The 24337-nt window shown below is 31.2% G+C and overlaps 3 protein-coding genes across 7 annotated transcripts; all 3 read left to right on the forward strand.

Annotated features, from left to right (window-relative positions):
* Positions 1 to 627: 627 nt before the first annotated feature.
* Positions 628 to 8045, forward strand: LOC129885413 (uncharacterized). Of its 5 annotated transcripts, XR_008766081.1 has the most exons (13): positions 628 to 757; positions 850 to 947; positions 1353 to 1461; positions 2725 to 2823; positions 2915 to 2980; positions 3523 to 3639; positions 4010 to 4084; positions 4877 to 4979; positions 5159 to 5206; positions 5958 to 6079; positions 6164 to 6289; positions 6933 to 7026; positions 7794 to 8045. XR_008766081.1 is itself a non-coding variant. In XM_055959679.1 (12 exons), the coding sequence occupies exons 1-11, from the start codon at positions 689 to 691 to the stop codon at positions 6254 to 6256; spliced, it is 999 nt and encodes a 332-aa protein (XP_055815654.1). In that variant the 5' UTR covers positions 628 to 688; the 3' UTR covers positions 6257 to 6289; positions 7794 to 8043. The 5 variants fall into 5 exon arrangements, 4 of the variants coding, with proteins under 4 accessions (XP_055815654.1, XP_055815655.1, XP_055815653.1 ...); XM_055959679.1 differs by lacking the exon at positions 6933 to 7026 and having other exon boundaries at positions 7794 to 8043; XM_055959680.1 differs by lacking the exon at positions 7794 to 8045 and having other exon boundaries at positions 6933 to 7045.
* A 386-nt stretch (positions 8046 to 8431) lies between these two features.
* LOC129885414 (uncharacterized) lies at positions 8432 to 9329 on the forward strand. The gene has a single exon (XM_055959682.1). It carries the CDS (start codon positions 8532 to 8534, stop codon positions 9087 to 9089), a length of 558 nt encoding a protein of 185 aa, XP_055815657.1. The 5' UTR covers positions 8432 to 8531; the 3' UTR covers positions 9090 to 9329.
* Positions 9330 to 20201: 10872 nt separating this feature from the next.
* Positions 20202 to 22787, forward strand: LOC129884467 (protein SHI RELATED SEQUENCE 1). Its single transcript, XM_055958764.1, has 2 exons — positions 20202 to 20701; positions 21805 to 22787. The coding sequence occupies exons 1-2, from the start codon at positions 20428 to 20430 to the stop codon at positions 22173 to 22175; spliced, it is 645 nt and encodes a 214-aa protein (XP_055814739.1). The 5' UTR covers positions 20202 to 20427; the 3' UTR covers positions 22176 to 22787.
* Positions 22788 to 24337: the final 1550 nt, after the last annotated feature.

Below are 24337 nucleotides of genomic sequence, written 5' to 3' on the forward strand. Positions count from 1 at the left end.
TCTTCATATTTTTTAAAGTCAAATTATAGTTAGATCAATAATTTTTTGGTGCAATCTGATATTAAGGTGATCAAAATTTTATTTACGTCTCGCATTTGAGTTTTTAATCAAAATTCTGATTATATATCGCATTTGAGTTTCATTCTTCATTATTAGAAGTAGAAGTTCCTTACAAATACCGCTTAAGCAGATTCAGTTGAGAAGAAACATATTTCAACTGATAATTTTTTAATAGTAAATCACATGAAAAATAAAGGGAAAAAATGGCGAATTAAAAGATTTTGCATAATGCTAAACTCAATTGTCCAAAAAGTTCACGATAATATTTTTAGCGTATTTTACAATAATAAATATAAATGGGTGACTTTATTTTTGTAGGATCTATTAGTTTTTTGAAACTTTATAGCAGAAGGATGAAAATTATTAAATTTTAAATACTTGAAGAATATTTTTTGCTAAAAATAATATTTTAAAAATGTATTCTAAGCTTGGAGTATAATTTAAAAATAATTTTGGTCGAAAACTCTGCGGATGACTGTCCAGCCTAGCCCAATAATAGTGGGGCGTGGGCCCGATTATCGCGAGATGAGAACCGTAACGTTTGGCTATGTGTCTCTCTCTCAGCCTCTCTCCCGCCATTCCTTAAAACACCGTAAAAAAAAAATAGTACCAAAACCAAAGCTCGAAAATGGCAACTATTTTGTCAATAAACCCACTTGCTATTCGATTATTCCCTTCAAATTCACAGCGTTATTCGGTAATTTTTTTCGAATTTTCAATTTCCAATCTTAATCTTTTTAAGTTCTTCATGATTCGTTGTGTTTTTTTGTTTTTTTTTTCCAAATGCAGTGTTACTTGCATAGAACAATGAGAATTGGGCAAGCGGGGATTCACATTCAGACAAATTATCCAATTTCTTTCATGGGTTTTCTGCAATTCAGCAAGAGGTTTGGAAAAATCTCTTTTATTCAAAATCTCTCAAGTAACAGTGCCTTATAAAATGAGACAAAGGGGATATTGAATTTCTAAATTCTGAACAATAAAACATTACGCGCCACGTAGTCCAATATACAATATTATATATAATATAGTACATGGAAAAGTATTATACATAGTGAGTCAACCTTGTATTAAAGTGTATAGTAGTATAAAAGGTGCTTGTACACAATAACATAGGCTAAACCGGGTATAATGTTGTATAAAATTTTATATTGGGCTACGTGAACGTAAATACTTTCTCTAAAAATGGCCTGTACTAGAAAAGACAATATAGTGATGTGCAACTACTTTTTTGTTTTGTATTAGGTGACCTACTGATCATCAAGTTAATAAAATTGTTTGGGTATATTAAGCAGGAGAAATTTCATATGTGCAGTCAGTAAAGATGCTGAGGAATCTTTCAAAAAAACTGTGGAGGTGGATAGGCTTATAGATACACTGAGGGAAGCAAGTGATAAGGAAGTAAGTAGATTTGCTCACAATTTTCTTCAATACTTTCTCCTACAGGCATGTTTATGATGGTGGTATTAGGGCCAACTTGAAGCCAACTCGGCTAATCCACTATACTTACGTGCTACCTCTACATGCAATGTGTAACTTTATTCTCCGAGGCTTAGACAAATGAGAAGAGATCACCTAGTGTATTTTGCCTTGATATTTGAACCATGGTTTGTCCATGGTCCTTTCATGCTCGCTCTCGATCTTTGATAATGCATCACATTTTTGAGATCAAACACGTTTTGCATTCCATCTGCTTACTTATATTCTCAATTTTATTGTTCAAGGACATCAGATGCTTACCTTTTAACTACTAATTCTACCCATATGGGAGAAGACCTTTATTGGACTATGAGCCAATTGCTTATCTCACACTTTGTAAAAGGAAAGCTGGTTGATAATTAAAGTGTTCTATTGGTTCCACTTTCTAAAATGATCTCTGATAATTGAAGTGTTCTATTTCTTCCACTTCCTACAATGATCTCCTTGTGAAACCTAACCAAGTCAAATTAGCTTAGTGAGTTTCAGATTTGGTATGGATTGGCATCAATGCCGTCAACTAGTAATTCACTTTAGAGTAATAACTAATAAGACCACAAGTAGAAGAGTAATAACTAATAAGACCAAAAGTAGAAAGGTAATTCTACCATCAGATGTATACTTGTAAAATATCACTGCAGTAAGACCAATAATTACTCAATGACAACGAGAATAATTGCTTTGTGATAGTTCTTATATGACATGCCTCTGGTTTGCATTCACTTAATGCATTCTGTGAGACCACTGGTGATTTGTTGGCAAGATAGCTAATAAGGAAATCTACTGTGTACCTGCAGCAGCTTCTAATTTGCACCTCTCTTCATCTACCTGCACTCTATTGCATGCGATATCTTGTCAGTTCAGAAAGCACATGGCAATGTTGTAGTCAATCATGAGGCTGCTGGTGTGGTTGTCAGTTCTTTTATATCAATTAGTTTGCATCTGTCTCTTTGTTGGGGAGTGCAGGTCAAGCCCTCCCTTTCCAATGCGTTTGTTCCTGTGTAGTTTAATTTGGTGGATTATAGGTTTGATTGTCCTGATAAGCTCTATATTGTTGTGAATCTGAACATGCATTGATACCCTTGAAGAGTTATGAAATAGATTGCTATACTAGTTGGCAAATTTCTCTATCTGAGCTTTGGTTTATATTGATGAAAATGGACCTTGATCTTTCTATTATGGTTGCAGCTGCCACAGCTAGTTGTAGAGAACGTTCTCGCTTTCAACGAGAGCTTTTGGATAAGACTTGCAGCTAGAGCAGACACCTGCAAATCCGACGATGACAAAGCATGGTTCCATTTCTTATTATTTTTTGCTGGTTTATGCTTCATAACTTCTTCCAACTTGCAGAATAAGCTTTCTTGAATGTCTTTTGCAGAAAGACTATGAAGAGCTGGCATTGACAGTAATGAACATTGTAGATCGTCTTGTTCACAAGACAAATGTATATATTCTATCTCCCTTCTGAACTACAGATAACAAGTGTATGTATTTTTGGTGCCTATCTGATCATAAGTAACTTCTCTTTAGCATCAGATTAAGGTCTGTACGTGTTATTGGAGAGATGGAGATGAACAATGAGAAGAAATTGTCAAGGATTTTCCTATTGTCCTATTAGTGTGAAGTCCCATGGACAAAGCCACACCATGATTGGGATCCCTTTAGTGTCATTAGATATACCTTGTATTTTCCACATGATCAATGAAAATAATGAATAGTCTAGCTAAGAAGAGAAAATTCTTGGGTATTTCCATATGATAAGATTTGAGTATATGATGAGTAATTTGTCTTCTTCAATGTTCCTCACATCTCCACACAGATAGCATTCTCTCCAATTTCTTCTCTTTATATTCTCAACCCTCATTTGCCTTGCCACATAATAGAAGGTTCGTTTGGTGCTTATGACCACAATAGTAATACTTTTTATGCTTTGTTTTTCATATGAGCAACAGAGAGTTTCTAATGGAATTTCCTTTCTCCCTGCAGGAAAAGATAGAGGCATCGACTGACATGCTCAAAGCAATCCTAAAACCTGTGGTTGATGAAGTGGAAGAAATTTCTTGGCCTCTTAGGGATCCTGGGGCTCTCAGTCTTATGGAGAAAGTATGTCTTGTCATCCTGTCTTATTTGTGCTAATTTTCAGAGTGAACTCTTTTGAAATGCCTTGCTAGATTCAAGACTTGAAGTGAACATCATCTTCTCCTAAGTCAAAAGTAAGGGGGTGCAAGGAGGAGGTTGAGTAATAGAACTATGCTAAAGTTCTGTTGAGTATTCATGTAGTCTATTGCTATGTTGCTCGGACTCTCCAAAATTGTTGCCACACTGGTGTCGGATTTTCCAGAAAGCACTGCTTTTGGAGTATCCGACATGCACCCGTCGACATTTTTGTACATAGAATTTCTTTCCTTTTCTATGATTCTTTTATGGTTTATGGCTATTTGTTGTTTAGTGCTTTTTTTTCTTTAACATTCAGGAAATAAATCAAAGGGAGCAAGAAGGCCAACTTGATGAAGGGTTCCTCGCAGAAGTCAATGCACAGCTACGGCAAGTGAGTCTGTTTGAGTTAATTTTAATCCTAGATCTCTTTTTTTGGTTTAAATTTCCTCTAGATCTTTGTGGGCTGGCATTATCATTTATTTTAATGCATTTTTTAATGTTTAATTTCTTTCTCTCTTCTGGGAGGCAGATTACCATTGACACGGAGAAACTTCCGCTGAAATTGAAGATTCTAACTTGGACCCAGAGTTCACTCTTTTACGTTCCATGAATGCAAAAGAGAGCAATCTATTGGGGCAGCTAGAGACACATGCCTGATAAAAAAATGACTTTAATAGTAATGGACAAAAAGAATGTACAAATGGAACATATGTCTTTTGGTTATAAGAATTTCTGAGGAATTATGAAGATTCTAACTAGTTATCTGGATGTAATGTTTCCTAACTAGCATACTCCTTCCTGCTGGTTTGAGTTATCAGTTCTTTTTTTAAACTGAAACAAAGGGTAGTTTTGAAAATAGAAATGGTCTCCCTACCCCGCCATGGCCTCCTCCTAATACTTCTTCATTCGTCAGACTCACTTCCTCAAATTTTATAGCGGTTCCCTGATTACTTCCTTAATAATAAAGTCACCCCCTCATTAGTACTGGAACTTGTCTTCTCCCTATTTAGTTTAGACATTATCTCGATGCATCAATTTTTTCCTTTATGTAAATGATTTTAAGCTTGATTTAGCAGCACAATGTTTTTATGTCACAAGCAGAATGCGTTATATGAGGAATGATCACTATAGCGCACTTATTTTCACAAAGAATGGATAATAGTACTGAGCTTTTCACTTGTAGGCTAAAAAAGATGGGGACAAGCCAGGACTTGAAGCTATGTTACAAAAGGTTTTGCAATTGTATGCTTCCAGAGTGCTGTCAAAGCGGAGTTATGCAAAAAAAGGTTTCTTGATTGCTCAACTCCATTTCACTTATTTTTCAAGTGAAGTTTTGGTTTATTTATAGTCCATCTGGATATATCCTTTGTAATTGGGAAGCATAGTTTATGTATTGGTTTGCTGGCATGTTCAATCTGAAAACAAGAATTTGTAGTTACAAATCCCTGCTTTGCTTACTGTGCAGGAAATGAAGTGTTGAAAGCTGAAGAGTTTCTTGAGACCATTATCAAAGGTATCTCTCAGTTGCGAGCTTATTATAAGCCAGCATCATGGATTCATACTTTTTGAATTGTGAGACCACCTCATCTATGACACAACTTGAATGTGTTTAATCATGTCTTCAACATACCTCCTCACGTGCATGCCTAATACATTCATGGGTTGCTTTCCCAGTTTGCCATCAAAGGTGTATTTCAGACACTGAAAAAGCCTCATAGATAACACAGAGAAAGAGAAAGAAAAACTGAGATATGAGGCATAATAAGCAAACTATTTGAATGGGACGGAAATGGATGATCTGCTCAGCAAACCATACTATAAGGTGGAGGGTTTTTGAGTCTTTGTTATTGGAGGTCAGGTGGTGTCGTAGGTTTGAGTTTGTACACCATATCATGGCCATTGTTTTACAGTAATTAACATCATGTGACAAGTCAATGGGTGGGGTTGGGCACTAATCTTCAGAGGGTACTGCTCTAACTCTTCACGCGAATGTAACCAGTAGTTTCAGATACCACAAAGGTAAAATACATATCTTTAGGGGGAAAATGATGGGGCAATTAGACTCTCTAGAGGCAATGAGTTTGTCAGTTAACATACATGACTTTTATCACCTTATGGAGTGTGAGAAGCTTTTACCCACTCTCTACGGTCGGTTTACTAGCAAAGCAATGCAAAAGTGACCTTCACCTCCTTATGACTTGACTTTACAATTGTTTCAAATGTTGATTGTGACTCACATGAAATTCACTTACCCTTTGATACAGCACCAGAGGAAGAATGGAACAAGCTCTTGCTAGATGGCATGACTCTTGGAAAAGGTGATGTTTCGCCTGAGGAATTGTATGCTGTTATTAAAAAGAGAATGGAACGGACTTTGATACGTACGGTAGGGATTCAATAGTTGATTTTTGCTTTCTGGCACTCATTGAATGATTGCTGACATGGCTTACTCTCTCTGTTTCTCTCTCAGGAGGGCGGCTCGTACCAGCAGCGAGTTCTGATTGAGTATCTGAAAGGTATTGAGTCAAGAACAGGGGAGATTGTCAGAGTACTCCAAGGTTGAGACATGGTAGTAAACTAGTAATTGCACCTGGAGGTACCAAAGTCCACATTCTTTATAACAAAAACATGATGATATGCAGACCTATATTATCATTTATTTACCATAAGTCCACATTCTTTATATGAAAAGCATGATGCTATGCAGATATCCACGATAGGCGCCCTTGAGCTATGAGGTCCCTATCATGTTTAATGTCTTCCATTTTTGTCCCATCGTTTGTATCATCCCTTCTCTCCTCTCATGTCTTCCTTTTATCCAGTTTCTCTTCTCCTGACTCCTAACTGGTTCCTTGTACATTCTACATGTAAATCCGAAATCTTGATTTTTTCAGAGTGCAATACTGCAATGTGGCCCTGCAGTTTTGGAATTCTTGAAATGGATTTGCATTGCCTGCATTAATCGATTGTAAACTGGTTAAATTGTACTCCGTGTCCTCTATTAATGAAATTTATCAATTAGTTTTCCTTTCATAGTTAACGACTGAGCTGGTGACCTCACTGCAGCAAACTACATGCTTGGAACTGTTTGATTTAGTTACCAGCAGATCAGTCATATATGAAGCTACTTTATGTCTATTGTTTTTTATGACTGTAAATATATTTTCTTATGACGAACAGCTCCACAGTTGTAAGAGTTAGCTACTTTATTCCACATTGTTTTTGCTTGGTGTATGCAGTTACTGTGCTTGCTGGTATCTTATTACATCCTTTTGTTTTATGATAACCGTAATATCCGAGTCAACTTGCATGCATCTCGACTAATTCTACAAGGTATTTGCTATCTCCTACTAACTCATGCACCGGGAAGAACTTTAATTCTATCAGTGTAAATGATAAATGGATGAAACTTACATGTGATCTTTTATTCTATCAGTGTAATGATGGTGTAAAATGCACACTCAAACTAATAGTTAATATAAGTTCAATCTAAAGCAAACAACATAGTGTGTTGATGTCAACTGATTGAGTTGTGGGTCTATCAGAAACAGTTTCTTTACCTCACAATGATAGGGATAAGATCTATGTTCTTCTTCAGATCTCACTTGTGGATTTACACTAGATATGTTGTTGTTGATATCAATTTATTGAATGAGAATTCATAAGCACTTCATTACTATTCTCTTCATAGACGGAGATGGATTCAGAATTTCAATTTTATTGATTCGTAAATTTTGGTTGGATCGATATCTTTATCACAAGATATATGGAAATCCATAGTCCTCATTCTAATATGGATGCTACATAATTGTTATTGATAATTAAGATGCAAAAATTTCCATTGCGACATCGAATGGACTTTAAATTCAAAATCTTGCTGTTAAATTTACACGATTAATCAAATCATGGTTTTAACTCTTATCACTAACATTTGTCATCATGGTCCATAACTATTGAAATTAGCTACTCTATAGTCTATATAGATAAAACTAGTTAGAAAGTGTGCTATAAAATGTAAAATCACAATGAGAATATAAAATATGCTATTTACATATATAAATTTTAAGTCCTAATCTTTTCTTCTTCCATTTTTTCTTCAGGGTCGCTTGGCATGATGGACACGTATCGAGCTCAAACTCTCTTTTTCTAAGAGGATATTTTTATAAATAAATTATTTCTTTAGAAATTATGCATGTTATTTTTCATACCATAAATATAAAAATTAATACTAATCCCCATTCAAACCAAACGACCCCTTTAAGTATGTCGTTTGACTTTTCAAAGACAAATTATTTGAAATTGTCAAATAAACAATATACAACAACCCACCATGCGGGGTCTGAGGAGGGTAGAGTGTATGCAGATCTAACCCTCCATCTTGAAAGATAGGGCGGTTGTTTGAAGAGAAGAGAGGAGAAACAAGAAAAAAAAAATTACACCATTTAAGTTAATCCTTTTTTTTTTATCTTTCCCTAATTCCCTTCTCCACATTTCTTGGGTCAAACTTATCCATTTCCTACTAGAATTAAAATTGTTTGGTTTGTATTGTTTCACGTTTCGAGTTTAACGGCGCCGTTTTGGATATTCTATCTATTTTTTCGGTTTATTCTTTTATACGAAATCGTTCGATATATCCTAGCAAACGACACGCAACTGAACCAATAGAAATTCAGCAAAAAAACAGGTGGACCAAAACAAAACTGCTACGTCACCTAAACTGCTCTCTTTATTACTTGTACACATTTTCTTCTTCTCATTTCACAAAGAAAAAACTCCTCCACAAGTAAACTACTACTACAATACAAAATCGATTTTCAAGGAAAAAATCAGAAGCCAATATGTTGAGAATCCTTGGAAAAGATCTCAGAATTTCAAAATCAACAACATTGGTTACCAGATCTGAGTCAGAAATTGATGCCCACGATGTGTTTGATGATTTGTCTTCGTGGGAATTTGTTAACCCTTCTGATGATGAACAAGAAGATAGCTACTCCTTCACTGATCACACTGATGATGATGATGATGAATTGATGTTAAAAGAAGATGACCTATGTGAAATTGGGTCTCCATCTTCTGATATCTCCATGAAATCGGAATCGGAACCTCCGGCGCCAGTTCAAACAATTGGTGCATTGGTGGTTTGCCATGTTGGGTTTGATTATCATAACAGTTCTCATGATGATCATGATGATGATCAGGAAGAGGAAGAAGAAGATTACGACGATGATTTGGATGATGAGTTGATACCAAATTGGTTGAGTGATAAATTTGGGAGACAAAGGATTAGGAAATTGGGGAAAAGGGCTTGTTCCAAGATGAACAAATCCAAAAAGGGGCCTTATATTTTTAATAGGCCAGGATGTGTTCATGGAAAACATGGATTTGGTCTGAAGTAAATGATTTGCAGGTTCAATAGGGATGATGAACAAAATGGGGAGTTAAGTTTTAGGTTAATTTATTGACTGGAATCATTGTTGATTTGATCTAAATATAATCTTGATGTATTTAGGACTGGTGGAATTAGGTTTTTATCTAATTTGCAACTCTTTAGTTTGCTTTTTCAGCCTAGGTTGTCTACTTGGATTTGGATGTAAATATCTGAATTTATCTAATGCAATTTGAATTTCAAGATCCAATCTTTCTCATTGATCAGCTGTGGTTTACCTTGTTGTTACTATTCTTGCATATCTGCGCCGAACAATTTTGTTATTAGTTGTCGTGTTTCTGCCCACTCGCTTCCTTTTTGTTCATTATTGCTTAGATTTGCTTGAGCCGTCTTTCAAAAACAGTCTGTTTCTGAGTTAGTAGTAAGAACGGTGTATACTCTACCTCTCTATATCCCACTTTGTGGAATTTTAATGGGTATGTTATTGTTGTAATCTTTTCTCATTGCTTTAAATTGTCTAATGTCATCTTGCACTTTGAGAAAGAAAGCTAAAAAGTTCAGTTCTGTGGGCTCTTTTCTTTATGGTGACAAACTGACAATATGCTTCTCTATATATGCCAAGTTGCTTCGTTTATATTGATTTCTGTATTTATGTTTATCAACTTATCTCAACTATAAGGAACTCTCTTTTGTTCTTCATAATTTGCACACCACAACAATGTATCCAATGTAATCCCATAAGTGGGTTCTCGAGAAGGTGGTGTGAGGTTGTTTCTAACAGATCTTTGGCTCAAGTAACACACATCAAAAACAAAGTTTTGAGAGCTATGAAAAACTTGTTTCTTGTAATGACTAGTGTCTTGCTATGTTTGTTGTAGAAGTGTTGAACACTAAATAATTTGTGTGTTTGGTGATCCACACGTAAACATACTGGACTTGCTTGTCAGTTTTATCTTGCTTCAGAGGGGGATATGAATTTGTTTTGCTCCATTCTCACGATCTTGGAAGATAAAGTTAACTCTCCATGTTTTAAGTGTATTACAAAAGGTAAAATTTATTCATTGCGTACGTCTCTGAGTAGGAATAAAGCTAAAGACTTTTGATGGCAAATACTTCCAGTGTTTACACCATTTTAACCTTAAAAAAAAGGATACAGGATCCTATGATACACACGAAGCATCCTGTGTTCACTTAGAGACGATTTCACTGGCTTGAATCCATGATCTATAGGTCTCTCACATAGGAGTCACTAATAACCTTTACGTTATTTCAAAGGCTTCTCTTTCTAGCACTTGACGTGATGTGAAGTTGAGGAATCATTTGGCACCTAATTCAACACAAAAATGCAGACAAATACCACTACCTTTTTGTGAGGCTGCACTATAAGGAATACAGAATTTTGGTTAAGGATGGAATAAGATCTGGTATTGTCATTGGACATTGATTTATAAAGTCATTTGGCATGTTTCCTTAGGTTATTGATTGACTTTTGTTGAGAAAAGGTAATTGATCTTGGTTAAAGTTACAAGTAGAAGAACTTGTTAGCCCAAAATTTTGTAGCAATTCTATCTGTGTTTAGTTATTATAAATTGGTTGAACAGAACATGTTACCACAATCGGATTGACAATGTGTTTGGTACGACTGAAGTCATTTTAAAGTATAATAAAATCTTACTAAATTAATATAGGTGGACCATGAAATATTATTATTTTGTAGAGGTATTACTTAATTGATAAATTAATATTTATTAATTTAAAGATTGATTGAGATTTAAAGAAGGTTAATTTTGATATACAAGACATGGAGACGAAATTAGAATCCATAAGAAAAAAATGTCATTTTTTTTAATGAACCCACTTGTGAAAACATCATTTCTTAACTTGAGGTTATGATTAATAATCTCGATTATCATAATAAAATGAACGTCAATAATTTGTTGGATTACCCAGGTGAAAATGATACATGTTCAGAGGTCCAGAGCTTAGAAAAAATTATGGATATCATCGGAAAAAAAATGTTGATGATGAAGTTGAAGATGATACAATATCTTTGGAACCAATTACGCGTAAGTAAACACTTATCGCATCTAGAATTCTTCGCAATTTTATGATGCAGTTCGAACAGACAACACCAAGACTTTTGAATGCAATTAGAAAAGTTAGAGATGAGCTTCAACTAGATTTAAATTTTAACAAAAGACAATAGAAACATATTTCATTAAATTGTCTTAGCTATTTTTGTACTTTTATAGAATTATTAATTTATTCCTCTATATTATAAGCCTCAATGTGAGGAGCTTGGGGTCAAGTTAACTGCTTAGTCATTCCAAGCTCCTCACATGGTTAAATATTTTATTTTGTGTTTTAATGATAAATTATCTGATTATTTTAACTATTTATAATTAGTAATTTTATTTTAATTTATTTCTCTTACTTTTATTTTTGGTATGTTATATATTTAAATTACGAAAAAGTTATACTATAAATTACAATAATTAACAAGCTAAAATATTTTTTACTCTATATTATAATCCTCAATGTGATGAGCTTGCAGTCAACCTACCAGCTTAGTCAGCCCAAGCTCCTCACATGGTTAAATGTTTTATTTTGTATTTTAATGATAAACTATCTGATCATTTTTACTATTTATATTTAGTAATTTTATTTTAATTTTTTGTCTTACTTTTATTTTTAGCATGTTTTAGATTTAAATTGCGAAAAAATTATACTATAAATTATAATAATTAACAAGTTAAAATATTTTTAAAACATATTAAATTTTGATTGACTCTCAAAATTTTATAGGTGCCGCATAAATTGAGATAGATGCAGCAACATATATTATTTTTAAATTACATAAAAAATTATTATAAATCATAATAATTAAAAACTTGAACTATATAAAAATCAGAAGATGGCCACATAAATTGAGACAAATGGAGTAACATATAAATTGAGACAAATGGTGTAACATATATTGGCCTGCTTAGAATGAGAATTGTCTAGCCTTTTATTTTAATTTTCTCTATTAATTATATTTAGTACCTTCTCCGCTTCAATTTATTCGTCTTACTTTCCTTTTAAGTTGTTATATATTAAAAAACTATGAAAAAATAGTATTATATATCAAAATAATTAACAAGTTAAAATATTTTTAAAAACATATTAAAATTTTGGCTGACTCTCGAAATTTTATATGTGTTTGCATAAATTGGGACAGAGAATAACGTATATTATTTGAAATTTACATAAAAGTATTATAAATGACAATTATTAATAATTCAAAATATTTAAAAATCATATTAAAAATTTGATTGACAATTCTAATTTCTTCCGTACCGCATAAATTGAGACCGATAAAATAATATATATTGGACCCGTGCTTGCACGGGCAATTGTATCTAGTAATATTAATGGGATCATATATTTATAAAGGGACCTTCTGAAAATATATTATCTTATTATCTTATCGAAATTGATGATTTTGTCCATTGATCCAAGTCGGGACAGAAGAAAAATATTATCTTAAAAATATTATTAATTTAGTGAGGTTTTATTATAGTCGTCTCGTGGTTTATACAGAAAGTAAGCACTAGCCCTGAGGCATGAAGATATGTTAGCTCAGAGGAATATGGTGTGATCGAGGAATTGAGAAAACTTTGAATGAAATGCAAAATTTACCATTCTGTATGTCACTATCCATTAATCAATTAATTGATTATGTTTCAAATTCTAATATGGTAATTGAATTAGTTGTTGACATGTTGTATTGTCATTCATCAATAGACTTGTGGATGTAGCAGTTTTGTGTGATGGGTCTGTTTATAAGCCCAATCGATTGGGCTTACTGATAAGTAAAGTGGGCTGACTTCATTGAGATGTACTCTACCGTTTAACTACCACAAGGAACAGAGATATGAATTTGTAAATGAGGAAATTTTCAAAACAACAATATTTTAGTATTTAATATGATTTTCTAATTAAATTTTATTATTTATTGAAAATAGAAATAATTTAAATTGTTATTTAGATACTTTTTGTATTTTTTTTTTGTTTTTTACTTAATAGAATACAAGTAATTAAAACCAAATTAGAGAAAATTATGGGAGAATATCTTTCAAATATGGTAAATGCCAATTACGTTACTTATTAGAAGATCCAAATAGGTGAATTCAATTATAAGTTTTCTCTCTTCCTCCATTAAGGAGCTTCAATCTTCTTCCTCATCCCCCATTAACGATCTTCAATTCTTGTGTAAATGTAATTCGTTTGTTAAAATTTGTGGCTACAAAAAGGAGATCGATCCAGAAAATACAACAAGCATGCTTATAGGAAATGAATATAACTTGAGAAATGATACATAAAACAAAAGGATGGTCTCATGATAAAAAATTGGACCATAGTTCAGAAAAAATACAAAAATAAAATAAAATACAAAGCAGGTTGAATGAAATACATATCTACTAGCCTATAAATATTCAGAAATGATACAAAAAATGCAATGAAATACAAATCGGTTAGAATGGAATACAGATTTATTTGTCTATAAATATTCAGAAAGGATACAAAAATGTAATGAAATACAAATCATGTATAATGGAATACAGATCTACTCGTCTATAAATATTCAGAAAGGATACAAAAGTTCAACGAAATACAATTTGCATGAAAAATATACAATACTAAATGATAAATACAAAATAAATGATAGATAAAGAATATCATTTTCGGTTAAACTATAAATATAATTAAAGGATACGATTACTATTAACAAAAATACGAATTTAAAAGACATCAAATTACTATAACTAATTAAACGGCATACATTGGAACTGAATATATTCTAATATTGTAGATAAAATTTCAAACAGAAGTGGCATACATCTTGATTGAATACATACTAATATAAATGCAACTATAATAAACCTATATATTGGGATGAATACTATTTGTTAAAGGATACAATAAACCTAAAATCTACAGATATAATGATAATAGTAATGAATACAAATATTAGTAAGAAAATACTAAATATAAAAAGAGATCTAGTAGGATGAAAATAATGAGAAGTGATAGATAATACAAGTCAATAAAAATCTACCATGATATATGATTAATATTTTGTTACCCAAATCAGTGGGATTCTATGGAGGAGAGATTTTGGGAATTTTGAAAAAAAAATAAAGAAGAAGGAAGAGAGATGAGTAGGAATTGAAAAAAAATAGAGAGAGAATAGAAAATGAGGAAAACAAACGCGACCATTAAGAGAGTGGTCACTTTACAATTAAATTTTTTATTTATTTATTTAAAAACGTGTGTATAACAAGTTAAAAAAAATTAAAAACTAAATTGGGATACTATTAATTTGCTAAAGAACTATAATATAGCTATTATTGATAATTTTTTTAAATTGTAGTCTTTTTCACTAAATAAGTTGAGAATTTTGACTAGTTCACTAATTTTCCCTTTATAAATGTTGGATTGCTTGGCATCTAAGATACAAACGCATGTTTTCTTTATTGGAAAAATTTCACAAATAGCTACTATAATAAACTTAATTAGGCTCATTAGTTACAATTTGCATATTTACGGACTGTAGCTATAGTCTAAGCTGCCCCGTTTGTATAATTTATATAAACACAAATATCTGAACTTTAAATAATTAAATAAATTATATTATACAAAATTACATTATACCAAAGTTATACAAATTATATTATACAAACTAGAATCGTAATTAACGCTAAATATTAATGGCGAATTATAAATTAGCTAAATTATAATTATGTTAACTAATTAATTAAATATATTTACATATGCGCGTAATTTTCTTTCTTAATACAAACTTTAAGTATTTTATTATAACATAGATAAGTGAAAAATGATGTGCAAACCCGAATGAAATGATTGAAAGAGAACGAATAATGAGGTCAATCACAAAAAGATATCCTCGGAGACAGACAACACATACTGATTTGGTGATACCACATGTTGTAATTATTCAATTGGACTTACATACATTTGATAATTTGAAAAAGATCTTAAAAGCAAAATATTTTGAAACAATGACCTTCTTGTGTGCCCATCCTATACTACTGTAGTGGCCATGTTTGTAATAGTGTGTATGCTGAAATTTTTGAAGAATTTAGATATCCTAAAAATAGTCTATATATGTATTATATATATATAAAAGTAGAACTTGGATCATTTTTTTATTTTAACCATTTGCTATTCGTAACCATTTGGTAAGAATTTAAAATAATTTTGCATTGGGTGAACTACTAAGAGGGTAAAAAACGCTCTTTTGTTCTTTTTTTTTACGTGAGCTCATGAAACACAAGACATAGCTCTAGTATATATATATGAATAATTTCAGAGTCCCCTTTTAGGTTTTTCATTATAACACTCACTACTTTCTCTGTGGTTTACGATATTACGTATATCTCCCTTATTTTATTTTTTTTGTAACCATTATTTAAATCTATTAAAATAAATATAAATTAATTATGATTTGATAAATTTACTCATCTTTATATTAATTTCTTCATATTAATGAATATTATAAAAAAATAACTTACTGTATTTAATAATACTTTAATAATAAGTCAACACAAATAAATTAGTACTATTATATATTATATATAGATACACATGTTGTTTTTTACCAAAGTAAACTAATTCATTAGTGATTTCATTCACGATAACCTATCATTTTCACCAAAAAGAATGAAGAGAAATTGAACAGGAACGTGTAAGTTTGGAGAGGAGAGGGCTTTCGATTCTTAAGGATGAGAATAATATTTATTTATGTTGGTTTATTTTTAAAGTATTTTTTTTAAATAAGGAAGGTAGATGTAATATCATAAATCACAGAACAAAACTTGAAGAGAGGTCTACTAAATTATCCCAAAAAATAAAATAAAAAAATTGACCTTGCATATTTTTCAACAAAAGGAGTTTGGATGAGTCCTCTTGTGCTAAGTGACGGAGCTAAGATTTTCATTTAGCAGTTTAAACATGAAGAAGTAAATGTATGAAGAAGCTGAATTAGGTTCGACATCTACTATATCCACATAAAAAATAATTTTAACAATACATAAATAGTGCAATTTTCTATCGAAGGGGGGTTATCTAAGTAGATTCAACATGTACTATATCTATATAAAAAGTATTTTTAACAATATATAAATAATATAATTTTCTATCAAAAGGATTCATCTCTTTTGAGCTCTGCCCTGCTTGGTGGAGGGATCGGATTCAAATTATCCCACCATATCCCTCAGTGATTATCGAACTTGGATTTCGAGTTAAAAATATATCTATTCCATTACTGTAATATATTCATAAGTTTGATATCCCACTATTCCTATCCTATGAATTATATCAGCACAAACATTTGAGAGAATTGAAACCTTACCATTTTGGTTTATTATTTAGAATCCAATATAACCAAATAAGAAAAAGCCAAAAAAAGAGGACATAATGGAGAATCAAGTGGATAAAAATGCCAACTAAAATCTCATTAATTAAACAAGTTTCTCACAAAGCGACGCAGTATACTAAAGCGATTTGACATTTGTTTTTTAACAGGGCCAACATGTTTCTGATGGAAAAAAGTTTAAGCCACTCACTTCTTTTCCTTCCTTATTTAAATTATATTTACTCATTAATATTCTATCATTTGTATCCGCGCGTGACTTGATAATTATTTGTGTACTGTGTGGGGTTGACTTTATGAGTTGCATTTAAGGATGTGGATTATTGATCATGAATTGAAAATTATAGGAGATCAAGCATAAGTAAATTAGAAAGTATTATGTGATTTATTTTATTTTTTTAAAAAAATGTTTAAGTTACTATGGATAAATTATTTAAAGTATGTTTTAATGAGAGGCAACAAGTATACGATGGATTAGTAAAGCTGGACTTGACGTCACTAATATGCAGAAATTTAAATTAAAAAAAGAAGAAGCATATTTTAATTTATTAGTTTGGACCATGAAAAACTCCTCTTTATTAAAATTCTAACTTCCGCGTACATTTAGCAAAGTTGGAGGGACCATATTAATTTAAGCAGAGGGATCAAAAAGGAATAAGTGCACAAAGAGCCGATTTTTTATAGAAGTGTTCAACAGTGTATTTGGCTAAATCTTTAAAATTACCCTATTTTGAAAAATACTTTTTTAAAAGTGCTTTTCAAAAAATATTGTTAGTAAAAATTAATTTTTGTTTAATCAATAATTTTTTTAAAAAAAATTAAACGGTAATTAGTATTTAGCCAAACTTTTTAAAACTTCTCAAAAGTGCTTTTAAAAAAAATATATGGAGGAAAAACTATTTTTTTTTTATTTTCTGAAAAACAACTTTTACTCCCCCTCATAACCAGTTATTTTCTTTCAAAAACTTTGTTAAATACCTTTTTTAAAGTTAAAAAAAGCATTTTTCACCTCTCAAAAATTTAATCAGACAAACTATATATCATGTTTTAAGTTTATAAAAATTTACAAGTCTATTAATTTGAGAGATTATATTTTAAATATATATATATATATATATATGATGATATGAAGTAGTAAATATCCGAAAGTTTTTGTCTAAAGTTTATAGGTCACATACACGATAGAATGATTGAAGTTAAATTATTGTGCCCGATGTTCAATTAAATATTTTTTTGCTCAATAATAATAATTTATTCTTTAAATTTAATAATTTAACATTTAAATCTAGAGTTTAATTGTGAAAAGTAAGATTCAAATATCATAAAATACTCTCTTTATCTCATATTAACTGAATTTATGAAGTAATATACGCTTATTAAGAAAAAAATTAAGATATAAATTAAACAATACTTTTCATTTTTATCCTTTTAGTAATTATCAAACTATTCTTAAAAATAAAAATAATTTAAAAAAAATTATAAATATGAATAATTAATTCTTTTGAACTTATCACTTAAAAAATATAAATAAAAAATAAAAAAAATTCAAATATTTATTTAAATTTTAAATAATTAACTTATTTTGAATTATAACAAATGATCAGAATATGAAATAGAGGAAGTATACTTAATTAGTTGAGTATTCTACCAGGACAAAATGAGAATTTGTCGATATTTGAGAAATTAAAAGCACAAAATTCTCTAAGAAAATAATACTACCGTTACCTGTCCTTATCAGATCCTTTTTCCTTACTTTTTTCTATACTTTCCAATGACACAATAATTATCAGTGAAGCCCCACTCTTTCTTTTCATCCAAATCCAATATATTTACTTTGATATGATGGGTAAGAAATAATTATTTTTAAAATTAATTTATTTTATATTTAATTATAAAATAATTTATTGTAAAATTAATATGTTTAAATTAATATTATTTTTATTCATATTAAGAATAAAATAACAATTTTGAAATAACATGTTCCCTTACCACTCCAGCCCTTGATTCCTAAAGCATCTTTGTGTCACTCCTAACTTCTTTTTCTTTTCTTTTTTCAGTTGTCACTCCTAACTTCACTTACCAAAAAATTTAATGTGTATTACAGTTGACAGGTGCCAGGTGTCGATACCCCATTTCCCATCTTTTTCTGCCCCTACAACTTACCATACTTTATAAACATAGACCTGCATAAATTAATCATGAAAGAATGGTAATAGTCCAATAAAATTAAGTCACCCACTATTCCAACTCAACCCAAAAGTAAAAAAGAGAAAGACAAAGATAAGAGTAACTGCCAAACTTGTCATATCAAGTAACTTTTTGAAATATTTGACTTTTTCTTTTACATTAATAATTGTAGTAGTAATGTATACTATATGTGGTATATATATATTTTAGGAAGTATACTTAAAAAGAGTAAAAATATATGAGGACAAAATTTTAAAAAGGAGGCTATCCCTTTCTCTTTACATATTAGGTATCGAAGTTTGACTCTTTGACACTCTATCTTTCGATGGCGCTATCACTTTGGAGCGATAGATACATTTATGAGTTAAATGTTGGATGCACACAACACGTATAGCATCAAGAATTTTGTATACTCTCGGGTTAAATGTTGTAACAAATAATTCTTCACATGAAGTTCGATATGATAAGCTCAAGTCAAACTTAAATTAGCCCAATTTTATTAAAATTATCCGAACTGGTCATTTGGCGATATTGCTTCTTCTTCTGTCCGCTTTAGCTATTAATGACTTTTTTTTTCCTTTTTCCTCCCCCTCCTTCCTTCTCTTTCATGATCAATCAGTTATTAAAATTTTCATTACTTAATTTAAAATTTTGACATATAATAATGTGAATTATTTTGAGCGAATTATATCTCAAAAGTCTTATTTCATATCTAAAATTTAGAATTATTTAGAGAAGATTTTGAGTTGATTGAAGTTGCATAGAAAAAAGTAAAATGACTTTCAATAAAATTATTTTTGCTTCTAAAATCACCTCCTTCTTCGTAATCAATCTCCCCTTTAACTGTTTCTCATCTTTTTTCTTATTCTTCAATTAGCCTAATAAATATTCAAAAAAAAATTAGTTCGATAAATAATCAATGTATAGTCATTGTATACGTCATGTATAGTTAAGTTATATTAAATTTTTTGAGTTTATCATAATATATAGTCAGTTTATAGCTTATTTATAATCAAAAGATATTTTTTTTTTGAGTGTATCATAATATATAGTAATATATACTTTCTATGACTTTTGACTATTTTATATATAAATAAAAAAATAATTATATTTATTATAAAATAATTACTTTATTATATGTATTTGAAAGTATCCCTTAATTTTATGATACTGTTATGACTGTAATGAACTCCACAGAGTGAAGGCGAACGATCCAAAGTACACTGCATCACGTGTATGTGCACATTACAAAAAATAATACTTTTCCTTTTCCTTTTATTTTTTTGGGGCTAAAATACTCCCATTTTTTTAATATTTAGTAATAAATCTATTTTAAATACTTATTTTACATTTAATGAATGATTTATTCACACAAATATTTGTGATTTATTTTATATCATAATTTTTTTAAAAAATAATTTAAAACTTCATATTAAATCAAATGACATTATATAAATTGAGACGGAGAGAGTAATTTGGTATTGGTGGAAAGGTGCCCTAAAAGCCCCCACCATATAGTACTATAGAGCCATGAACTCTAGAAAGAACCGAAGAACCAAACACAAATTGCCAAATTTAGGAACAGAGAAACTTAACAACACCAAAAATAATAAGCATTTAAAGAAAACCAAATGGTAAAATCAACTCATGAAATTAGTAGTGTTATTGTGGAGGAAGCAATACTAATAATAATAATAATAATAAGGAAGATTAATAGTTTGAGATGATGAGGAGCGAATTAGAAGAAGGAATATCATCATCATCATCAAGTAGGTGCCAAGATTGTGGAAATCAAGCAAAAAAAGATTGTACATATATGAGGTGCAGAACTTGCTGCAAGAGTCGAGGGTTTCAATGTGAAACGCATGTTAAGAGTACTTGGGTCCCTGTCTCCACAAGGCGTCCAAGGCACCAGCTTCATCATCACACTACTATTCAACAACAGCAACAGCAGCTTCAAAATGGGCCAAACCCTAAAAGATACAGACCAAATGAAGGTACTGTTGTTATCACACACAATTTTTGATTTCACAGTCTATAGATCTCCACACTCATCATTGCACTTTTATTCCAATCTATTCATGAACTATATATGTGACTATTCTGATAACAACCTTTCATAATCTAAAAGCCTCTTTTTTTTTTCTCTCTTTTTTTTTTGGGGGGGGGGGGGTAATGGATGATAGTATAATGCCCACTGGTATGTTGTTGTTGTTGTTGGGTGATGGTATAACGGTGGTACTAGAATTTTCAATAAAGAGAGGTAAAATATAAAGAAGTAAACGTAAGAAAAAATCATAATTCTCTATCTATTATATATTTATATATACCTAAGATATCAAAAGGGTCACAATTAAGTAGCGAGATCAGGATTTTTAATAAGGTGTTTAAAATTAAAAAAAATATAAGAAGAAGTTAAGGAATTTTAACACCTAGTGTGTGTGTATATAAAAATCATTTTAACTTTGTGTATATATCGCGGAGTGGAGTTTAGATGAACCCCCTTCCACCCATTTCCGTTGCTTACATAGTTCAATAGACTGTAGTTAATGGGTGGTGGTAATAGTGGATCTAGAATTTCCAGTAAGGAAATTCATAAAATAAAGAAGTAAGCACGAGAAAAAGGCGCGATTCAATTTTATTTTATATATAATAAGAAATAATTTTAACCTTGTATATATATAATATTTTTTTACTCTCGTTATTGCTCCACCCCTATATGGCAGTGAGAATTCAACCCGCTCTTATCTGGTCAGATATCTTGTTACTTTGATCTGTTTGAGTTTCTCATTTAAAAGTTTAAGCTATTATAGCTATACTTATTTAGAAGATTATACATGCTCAATATACAAAAATTATGAAACCCTAGTTATTGCAGCTTTTCTGTGTATGCTTGCTAGCAATCAATCTTATGATGCCAATTTCAAATTACCTTTACTATAGTACTCTTGGAACTACTACTGTTAAATAGCCAATGTTACACCCATTAAAGCCCCCTACCGGGCAAAAACCAAAAAAATAAATAAAATTTTGTGTTGTTAGTGTCAGTGTATAGCAATTAAACTCTTTATTTAAATTTCGTGCATTGTTTCTGATGTAGTGATAGGTGATGATCAGGAAGGAGGTGACTTTCCTGGGGAAGTGAGTTTTCCAGCAGTATTTCGATGTATTCGGGTAAGTTCCATAGACAATGTGGTGGATCAATATGCATATCAAACATCAGTGAAGATAGCAGGACATGTTTTTAAAGGGATATTATATGATCAAGGACCTGATCATGAGAGTCCTCGTTGCAACAATTATATGGTTGGAGAAAGTTCGTCAAGTGGCTTTCACCTTCAGCAACCTCCTAATTTACCACCTACTACTACTACAACTTTTCCACCACCACCATCTTCGACTTATCCCAATCTATTTAGTGCTTTTAGTATGCCTGGTACGCAATTTTTTCAATACCCAAAATCATCTTGAAATAAACTTTCTTCGATCAATTTAATTAACTTATATACATTGATAGTTCACAATAAATCCTACTACTATTTTGCTCATTGACTGGATTGGTTTACCAGTCAAGTGTTATATTCCGAGGTCAGACTTAGCCCCCTTCTGTGTAACTTTTGTTGGAATATAACTTATACTACCTTAGTTGACGCCCTTGCCAAACATGCCACCACTTCCACCAACAGTGAAATATTCACTCAGGAAGATGATCTACCAAATGAAGTTAAGGGCCTTCTAAGAATGGACAAATATCAGATACATGCTTTTTCAGAATTAAGCTCAAGTAACACTCAAATTGGATTTTAGATCCTCCTTAAAGTTACAAAGGGGAACTATATTTTCACTTGAACACTTCCTTTAATCTCAGGATATATAGTTCCCCTACCTTCCTCATGTTTTGTGCACATCTTTTGCGAATAATGGTATTTACCTCTCGAGGTTTCTTGTTTATGTCCCCCTCGAATGTATTTATTGTTTATCAATATACAGGGTAGGGGTCTTTGCCAAACTCCTCAACCACCTAGGAACCAACCTTAGTGGCTGGAATAAATTTATTTTTAAAAAAATAAAATAAAATTTACACTACCCAAAAATGTATTGATAGTGTGTGACTGTAACAGGTTATAAAATTATTATGGACGATTATTTGTACGTGTTTATTAAATGACCTGATTTACATCATCAATGTATAAAAAATTTGATCCCTCTAGGTATCTCTCGGCATTTTGTTATGTGCAGTGCAAGGGTAAAAGTTAGAACAATGTGCATTGAACATTGAACAAAAAGAAAGAGGAGGAGGAAAAAGGTTAAAAAAGAGTATTTGTTTTCAATTCCAATGAGGAATTATTGGTTGGCATATGGTTCTGCAGTTTGTCTTATCGTGAATTTCCCCCGTCCCCATTGTTTTAATCTTTGATTAAGGGAATTAATTATGTCTGATTTAGTGGTTGTTTATGAATACCAAAGCCACTTTTCTCCTGATTACCCGTCTCTTTGCCGGCTTAAAATGCATGTATCCTTTTTAATGGACACAAGGACAATAAGTGATTCTTGGACCATATTTTAATCATCATAAGCTATACTTTTTTTTTTCTATACATAACTAACAGTAGTGTAAAAGAATTTATACTATAACATTAATTAAAAGAGACTATGTACGAATAACTTCGTTGGGGAAAAATAAGACAGGACAACATTTTACAACTAGATTTAATTACAATGATAACATTTTACACTATGAATTCATATATATATGTATTTAGGGTGTGCCAGTGACTTCATCCTCCCCCAATGACCAACTAAAAGACAACGTGGGGAAGGTCCTTTCTTAACACAATAAGCAAATCATACAAGAAAGTAGGCACTGATGCTTACCCACTATAGTTGTCCCCTTATTGCATGTAAAAAGTTCAACATAAACTCCAAGTCTGCAAAATTTAATTATGGCATGCGTGGTTACACAAAGAAAGATAATTGTTATAGTGTTATTGAAGAATCTCATATTTGTGGTTTAAGGAATATATGGTCTCTTTAATATGAATTTGACAATTTTTTCCTCATGAGCTATCTTTTGAGGTTGAGTTGAGCTCAATATTTATTTCTGTACGGTTATACTATGAACTCAAATATGTACATTGTCTTTGTACATCTTAATTCCCATGTTAATTATGTGTAAATTGCAATTATTATGGCCTTACTTAATATTGATGCGTCATGCGTGTTACGTCTATTTAACTAAAGCACTTCTATGACATTATAATATCTAGGTTATCAGCTACTTCGTAATTAATGCTTAAGATACCTTCGATAATAAGCAAGTGTTAGACATTGATCATTGTAGCACTTGGGACAATGAAAGGGGAATCCTTGATTAGTGTAAGGGACCCTCAATGTGACTAGTACTTAAATAAGTATCTTGAAGCAAAAAGAGAATATTGGGTGGGCATCTTGTGTTAGAAGATAGTGACTTGAAGGAAAAAAGTAGTTAGTAAAGCCTCGTGTCAGTTTAACCTTTAGAGGTATTCACACACCAACCAAAGGTAAAGGTTGATGCTCCGGCCTATCAATGACACAATGTTGGAATATATCCCTTTAATAGTACTCATAAGAAAAAACTAATTGAGAACTAGGAG

This window comes from Solanum dulcamara, chromosome 4, assembly GCF_947179165.1.
Source record: "Solanum dulcamara chromosome 4, daSolDulc1.2, whole genome shotgun sequence".
NCBI lineage: Eukaryota > Viridiplantae > Streptophyta > Magnoliopsida > Solanales > Solanaceae > Solanum > Solanum dulcamara.

Bases quoted from the DNA above. Each gene is read 5' to 3' on its own strand.
- LOC129885413 (XM_055959679.1), top strand. From the start codon at position 689: ATGGCAACTATTTTGTCAATAAACCCACTTGCTATTCGATTATTCCCT. The intron at 2,824-2,914 runs GCATGGTTCCAT...TGTCTTTTGCAG, and splicing joins GCAAATCCGACGATGACAAA to AAAGACTATGAAGAGCTGGC. The intron at 6,080-6,163 runs GTAGGGATTCAA...TTTCTCTCTCAG, and splicing joins AACGGACTTTGATACGTACG to GAGGGCGGCTCGTACCAGCA.
- LOC129885414 (XM_055959682.1), top strand. From the start codon at position 8,532: ATGTTGAGAATCCTTGGAAAAGATCTCAGAATTTCAAAATCAACAACA.
- LOC129884467 (XM_055958764.1), top strand. From the start codon at position 20,428: ATGATGAGGAGCGAATTAGAAGAAGGAATATCATCATCATCATCAAGT. The intron at 20,702-21,804 runs GTACTGTTGTTA...TTTCTGATGTAG, and splicing joins AAGATACAGACCAAATGAAG to TGATAGGTGATGATCAGGAA.